The 7,631-nt window shown below is 36.1% G+C and overlaps 1 protein-coding gene across 2 annotated transcripts; it reads right to left on the reverse strand.

The window, feature by feature from the left end:
• Window positions 1-2,976: 2,976 nt before the first annotated feature.
• On the reverse strand, window positions 2,977-6,847 carry LOC130469106 (actin-related protein 8-like). Of its 2 annotated transcripts, XM_056838082.1 has the most exons (4): window positions 6,690-6,847; window positions 4,419-4,583; window positions 4,131-4,274; window positions 2,977-3,193 (listed from the first exon to the last, which is right to left on the reverse strand). In XM_056838082.1, exons 2-4 carry the CDS (start codon window positions 4,505-4,507, stop codon window positions 3,157-3,159), a joined length of 270 nt encoding a protein of 89 aa, XP_056694060.1. In that variant the 5' UTR covers window positions 4,508-4,583; window positions 6,690-6,847; the 3' UTR covers window positions 2,977-3,156. The 2 variants fall into 2 exon arrangements, with proteins under 2 accessions (XP_056694060.1, XP_056694061.1); XM_056838083.1 differs by lacking the exon at window positions 6,690-6,847 and having other exon boundaries at window positions 4,419-4,994.
• Window positions 6,848-7,631: the final 784 nt, after the last annotated feature.

Consider the following 7,631-nt stretch of genomic DNA (forward strand, 5'->3'; position numbering starts at 1 on the left):
TATTTTCAGCGCCCAGGGCTGGACGCCGAAGATTTCGGCGCCCAGACCCAGGCGTTGAAAATAGGGTCTGAGCCGAGCCTTTTTTCAAATTTGGACTCTTAATCACGGAGCTTTTGAGACTTATCCGAGTTTCTTAGTGCATATCAACTTATGACGGAATGCGTCTAGGCCCGTTACGAACTCTGGGTTCGTTAGGAATTTAATTAATACGTAACTCTTATTTTCGAATTATAAGAGGAATAGAATTCCTTTGCCAATTCTATCTCTTTTAGGACTTTATGTTGGAGTGCAACACCTAATTCTGACAGATTTCTATCTTTTATGTCTTGCCACTTTTAACAACTACTTCTTACGGCAGTTACCATTTTTAGCAGGTTTCTATAAATAGCAGGTTTGGCTGAAATGAAAGGGTGATTTGAGATTCGTTTTTTTATAGGAGATGCGTTGCCAAGCGGAGATTTACATTCTCATCATCGAACCTTCCCTTTCGGGAATGGGGACAAAAGTAGGTGTCTACAGTTAGCCCCTCTTTGACTGAGTCTTGGAGTAAGACGATGGTCAAAGTATCAGACGGAGTGCGTCATACAAGCCATGGTGTATGTGACCTGTTTTGCGAGGGTCTCACGAGCCCCCGAGTGATAACATATGACTTAAGGGTCATCACTTGAAGTGTTAACACATTCCTCACGTGTCATTGGAATTTGTTAAGTATATAGTATAGAAACTCCCTCACTTTGTCATTGGAAGTATCTAAAGATGTATAGAAACTCCCTCACTTTGTCATTGGAAGTATCTACAGATGTTTTCGAAATCAAAGCTATAAAGTGTTACCAGGCCTGGCCAAGCCCAATCACGAGGTAAAAATGTTTTTAAAGATTCTCATTTTCAGGGTTAGCTAAACGAGAAAACTGTAGACACCTACTTTTGTCCCCATTCCCGCAAGGGAAAGGTTCGATGATGAAAGCATAAAAACTCGACTTGACAACGCATCTCCTATAAAATAAACGAATCTCGATTCCCCATTCCATTTTACCCGAAACCAGCTATTTATGGAAACCTGCTAAAAATAGTAACTGCCGTAAAAAGTAGCTTCTAAGAGTGGCAAATCATAAAAGATAGAAACCTGTCAGAATTAGATGTTGCATTCCAACATAAATCCTAAATGAGATAGAAAACCGCGAGAATCCTATTCCTAATAGGGTGCGGAAATAAGAGTTACGTATTAATTTAAATCCTAACGAGCCTAGAGTTCGTAACGGGCCCAGACGCATTCCGTCACAAATTGATACGCGTTAAAAGACTCAAATTAATCTCAAACTCTACGGATTTTAGAATCCGAATCTGACTAAACAAAAAACTACCCAGACCCTATTTTCAACGCCTGGCTCTGGGCGCCGAAATCTTCGGCGCCCAGGCCTGGGCGCTGAAAATACCTGGGTACGTTTCTTTTCCTAATTCTATGCGGATTAGAACTCTGCAATTCTATCTTTCCACGAACTCTTCCCTATAAATAGGCCCCTAGTTTCGACGTGAAACAACACACAACAACACATAATATATTCTGAGTATTGACTCTAAACCCCTTAGCCTAAGCCTCTCGCTGCGAAACTGTTCACGCGTTCTGTCGCAATCGATCCATAAATCGAACAGAACGTACCCTGTCCCATAATCGAGATTCGTTAAATAAAAAGGAGAAATGGCAAAGTCAAAGTGGTTAGTTTTTTGAGAACCCTGACGCACCTCTCAAGGGTGCGTCGTAATGTGTCCCTTTTCGATGATTTAACTGCTTTCCTCACCCTTTTTATGAACTGTTAAACTAACCTAATATGATTGTTCTATCACGCCTAACAAATATAATATTTTTGGGAAATCGGATTATCATGCTAGGTCCCTTAATGTTATTTAAATCAGATAATCACGATCGAATTAGTATTATATGCTGCATGTTGCTAAAATCAATTCAGATTAGTTTAATAGTTAACGCATGTCCCTTCAATTATTTATGCTGAGCTAGTAAGGATATCCTGCCTCTGGAGTTATCGACGAGCGAATTACTCCTCTCGGTAGTTACATTCCCCCGAACCCTCAATCTCTACCTTGCGGGTGTATATTGAGAGATCCCCACACCAGGGATCACAAGGGAACCTACGGCCGTCGTGGTCAAACATAATTGCACTCCCTTTATGTCAGGATAACCGGGTTTTGTCAGTTTTTCTCATTGTCGTTAAAAACTGAATGACGACTCCTATATTACTAGTCAATTGGGTGTATACTCACAGGAAATCCAATTACACTTGATTGAATAAAAAGAATCATCACACCCACGAGGGACAGGTCACGCATTAGCCTCGCGCTTTTTCGACCCCCTCACAGTGGCGACTCCACTGGAGACACTACTACAAAATAGATTTATAGCAACGACAATAAACTGTTACCATAGATCAACTAATCGTTGTAATAAGCCTATAGCAACGGTTTAAAAACCGTTACCAATAGGGGGCGTTGCTATAAGTATATGGCAATAGTTTTTCATATTTAGGCAACAGTTCTGATAAACTGTTGCCATAAATAACTATAGCAACGCTTTTTATAGGTAACACTTTTAACCTATGGTAACATTTATTCAACAACTTATGCCAACATTTACACATTTAAGGCAACAGTTTTCACCAAATTAAGGCAACACTTATTAGTTTGTTGTTGTTTAAAGTTTGAAAACTAATGCAACGCTTACTTACGCTTAAGGTAACACAACCAATTGTATCTATGAAAACACTTTCTATTGAGTTTATAGCAACGCTTAAAATTGAGTTTATGGCAACACTTTCGATCATTTGAGTTTATAGCAACACTTTCAATTGAGCTTATGACAACGCTTTTAATTGGTTTAAAGCTACGTTCTCAAATGGATTCAGTTATCCATATAAATTTAATAAAGATGAATGACATACAATATGATTCTCATGACAAAATGTACACGATTCAAATAAATTAAATTCATAAGAATAATATCTATTACAATTATCTCAATAGTTACATATTGGTTCTAAAACTACATCAATTAAAATAAATAAAAATGTTGCAATCACGGATAGCTCTAATTTTTAAGACATATCTAACATTAATGTTCCAACAACCCTATAGTTCTTCACATATTTAAAGTAGCTTGTAATTCTTGAATATATGCACCACCCTGCAAAACAAACAAATTAAGTGTAACATTTAAATAAGAAACTTATCATCAATGAATAAAATCTAAATACGTAAGAAAAATAAGCTAACATGAATGACAAAATATAAACCTTGAGAATAATGGGTAAACGGCAACTTTTTCCAATACCCAATGTCTCAATGTTAATTCATTAAGACTCCCATTGTATTTGCCAAAAAAAAAGACTCCCATTGTAGACCTTTATCTATTACAAAAGTCATTAACATACAACGATAGAGAAAGTGAAAAATCCGGCAGGGTTTCATTTAAAATTGAACTATTCACAAAAATGGGACTAATCAAAACCTGTTACAAATTAATATGACAAATAATTTCAATCCAACACCAACAATTTTGAAACAATAAACAATATGCCGTTAGCTTTTGATCTAATTTAAACCTCTGTGAAAGGATGATATGAATGTCTATTTTGAAAATACTTATGTGTTGATATGCAAAATGAGCTGATTTTAATGTCCAAAATTTCAAGTATACAAACAGAAGCAGAGAACACACAATTCCTACACACAGGGGTGTGATATAGTCCTCAATTCTCAGACAACAACCATCAAGAGGCCCTATGCCGAGACTGACCTGATCCTACTGAGAGTTTTGGGTTTGGGAATATGGACGAGAAAAATTCGAACATGCCAGCCTCAATTCTTGATTTTTGGAGGGTTCGCCCTAATTTCGTTTAAATCAGAATTGTAAAAAATATTTAACTTAGGTTATGATATTTTGTTTAATTTCTTCAGAAACTAGGCTCGAGAATCTAATACCTCCTTACCTATTGTTGTGTCCTTACCATACAAATTTTCATTTCACAAAATAACACCGTAATACTTAAGTTCCATATGGACTTGAGTTCTGCCGATGGATTTGACATGGCATAGATAACATATTATGAAGAAATACTTACACTCCACCAAGTTGAGGTTGGAATAAGATCTCTCCTGTTTGAACTCGCTCTTTAGACAATGTAAATAAACCCTCTCTCGATAGTTTATATAAGATAGTTGTAGAGCCTATCAAATACTTATTATTAATCACCAAGTAAATGTACCTGCATTATCAATCATAACTATTCCTTGAAGAAGTATAAAGATCAAGGTACGAAGAAGTATATACAAATTAGAAGGTATGAGAAGTATATACAAATTTGAAGGTACAAAGAAGTATATACAAATTAGAAGGGAGGGAGAAAGACCTTTTTACCATAAACCTCGAGTATCGATCATCTCTTGGTTCAGAGGAAGCCCAGGCCATATCTTTGATAATTTTAACATATATACCCATCTATCAGGCCTTGCCCTGTCCTACCATCTCTATCTCATGATTTTCATCTAGGTGAGAACTGGAGGAATTCTTTCTTCTATCAACCACAATATATACACAAAACATAGTATTAGAGCTCATTTTCATTTTAAAATTAAATGATGTTGTGAACTCTTCTGTGTCATATCTAACATAGACTAATATAGTGTCGTTTGTGCATCGTTTGATTGATCAACCTACTCGTGTTAACTATACATATAAATATAATTAGTCTAAACCTTTAAAAATAAAAATAAATGGTGTTAGAACGCTAAGATAATGACATATATACCTGACCACATCATATTTGATGAACATAAATAGCTTTATAGGAATTAGGAAGGCATAAACAACATTCAGATCAAGATGTCATTATATTGTGTGACTGGTGATACGGGCTCATAGCAGCAAACCTGGTAGAATCACTGCTCTGAAGGGGACATACTGTAGTTATCACTCCCGAAACCTAGGTTCATAACTCCCTAACACATCTGTATTTGTATGATATTTATTCTAGACGCACTATACTTTTTTACAAATCATACATGTCTAGTTATCAAAATTATGGGAATAGAAAATATTGAGAAGGTGGGATTTTGATGGGAAATGTAGGGAGCTAAAGAGAAACTCAGAATCGCCAAAGCTGATTTGATGGTGGAAGGAAGCTTTGATGAAGCTATCCAAGGTGTTGATGGTGTCTCTCATGCTGTTACTCCTGTTATGGAGGGGGTGTTTTGGCTTCAGGTACTGAGGAAGAACATCTGAGAGTTGTTCAAGCACTCGGTAACTGCTGGCTGTCAGCATAAATGCTGGAGCTGTTACTGTGAGCTGTGAGCTCAATTTTTGTAGACACTAGAAGCAAAAGAGGACGGTAAGATGGAGGTTGTTGACTAAAGTACAAAGAACATGGCTGCTATAAGAAATGTTCATTAGTACTGCTGGAGAAGATGTTATATTCAACTATGGAAGAGAATGTACAGACTCTCATACATGCAAGATCACTCAAGCTCTTTGTTAATACATAGGTGTTCCTTGGTTTGTGTCTCAAACTTCGAAAATGCAAGAGTAATTTTTGAAGATGGAAAGGAAGTCGTGGCTGCAAATGAGATCAAGCTAGAAAATAAAAACACCTAGGGACCGTATCCAAGGGAGAGAGGGACAAAAAGAGATAATAATGAGATACTTATATATCTATTTTTTGACAAAAACTATTAAGACCCCCCTGGAACAAACAAACAGAAACACCATTTGAGTCTTGTTGCAAAAAGGAAAAGAAGAAAAAACAGGTCCATAGTAGATCCAGTCAGGGTTGTGGAACTTTTTACATGAAGTTATAAACAATCGGGGATAGTCTAATATTGCAATACTGCTACAGACATGTTTTACGTAAAATGAAAAAACTAAAGATGGAAAATGGGAAAAAAAGGAAACATGTCAAAAGTTGTTTTTGACAAAATAAAAGATTTCTTTTTCAACAAAATTCACTTCAGGTGGAGTAAACCACCACCAACTAACTTTACAAAAAATAAGAGATTTATGCAGAACTTCTAAGCAAATAAACAATCAAAATAGTAAACATCAACGAATAAGTGGCAGCACGAAGATACTCATAATCTTCTACATAGTAGGTGCATCAACTTTCAGAACATAAATTTACCAATATCAATCATTTTACTATAAACATTCATCAAGTCTACCCATAGTTTTTGGCATTTTAGTGAAATTAGCATGCTCAAAAATTCTAGCAAGTTCATAAATTAGAAAAAGAAACAATCAGGTCATACACTTGATTGACATTCTGGACTCAAAAAAGAAAATTCCCTATTAAATCATACGAATGAACAGATTACGGTCTCAAAATTACATATCCAGGATGACCATGAATTCAATCGAATAGGGTAAAGAAATTAGAATCAAAATGACATACATAGAAAATTCAAACTTAATTCTGGAATTAGATTTAAAAATTCAAATCATTAAAAATCAAAGTGCCAGAACAAGGATATTCATTAAAAATCAAATCATAATAATTCACTAATTAAGAAACCCTAATTTAAGCCTTAAAACCACACACAAATCTCCAGCTATAGTCGATTAACAATATAAAATACAGCTTAAATTGGGAAATTTAAGACCAAACCTGAAGAGAAATATTTAAACAAACCTTGTACTTCTCCAATTTAGAACGCCAATCACTAATTTTTTGAAACTCCAATTCAGAGGCCAATCGCCAATGTAAATATCAAATCGCCTGTGTACATACCCAATCTCTAATCCCCTTGTTTGAAAGAATGAAGATGAAAAAGGTTGAAAGAGGATGAAACGGATAGAAAAAAGTAAACGGAGAAGATGAAAGGGTTTAGGGAGAAAATTTTATGTTGTACGTGGGAGGGAGGAAGGAAAAAAAGACCTCTATTGAAAAAATTAGCCTGTTTTTTATTTTTAATGTTTTTAACCTAATTTTTACTTTTAATGTTTTTAACACATTTTAGTTTGTTGATCAATAAGTGTTGCAATATCTCCTAGAAAAACTAAAAAGAACAAATAATAATATAAACTGTTACAATAAAATATTTATAATTCATAACCGTTGCTACAATTTTCTACAGCAACACTTTTCTAATGTGAAAGCTTACTCAAATGAATAATTATTTAACTGTTGCAAAAGTCAGGCTATAGCAACACCAGTAAAACTGTTGCGTAAAAGGGCGTTGTTATAACCCCTTTTTCTTGTAGTGGGATAGTGAAGGAAATACTCGTGCTTGTAGGTAATCAAAATAGCCGAAGGGTGAAACGATCCTACCCCACGTTTATTTCCCCATCAAGTTGGGACGACCTGAAAATCAGCATATTAATGTGAACGGGCAGAACATCATAACGAATCTCGGCTCCCTCGGGAGTTGGGACTAAGGATACCTTTTCGCCAATAGGGGGGTGCATACGCCGCGCATGTTTCCCACTCGGTACTTGTGCAGGTAGTACACCTATCCCGAACCCAATCGCTCGCCCATTAGGTCCCTCTCGCCTGCCTGCCCCCTTGGCTTGCACTTGCGAGTTGGCCTCTTGAGCGAAATTCGTCTGTTGAAGACACTACCTCGACCGGGGC

Source organism: Spinacia oleracea, chromosome 3 (genome assembly GCF_020520425.1).
Source record: "Spinacia oleracea cultivar Varoflay chromosome 3, BTI_SOV_V1, whole genome shotgun sequence".
Lineage (NCBI taxonomy): Eukaryota > Viridiplantae > Streptophyta > Magnoliopsida > Caryophyllales > Amaranthaceae > Spinacia > Spinacia oleracea.

Coding starts and splice junctions, on each gene's coding strand:
- LOC130469106 (XM_056838082.1), bottom strand. CDS start 4,507: ATGGGTATATATGTTAAAATTATCAAAGATATGGCCTGGGCTTCCTCT. Junction 4,275..4,418: donor TCGAGGTTTATGGTAAAAAG/GTCTTTCTCCCT, acceptor TTGATAATGCAG/GTACATTTACTTGGTGATTA. Junction 3,194..4,130: donor CAACCTCAACTTGGTGGAGT/GTAAGTATTTCT, acceptor TTTGTTTTGCAG/GGTGGTGCATATATTCAAGA.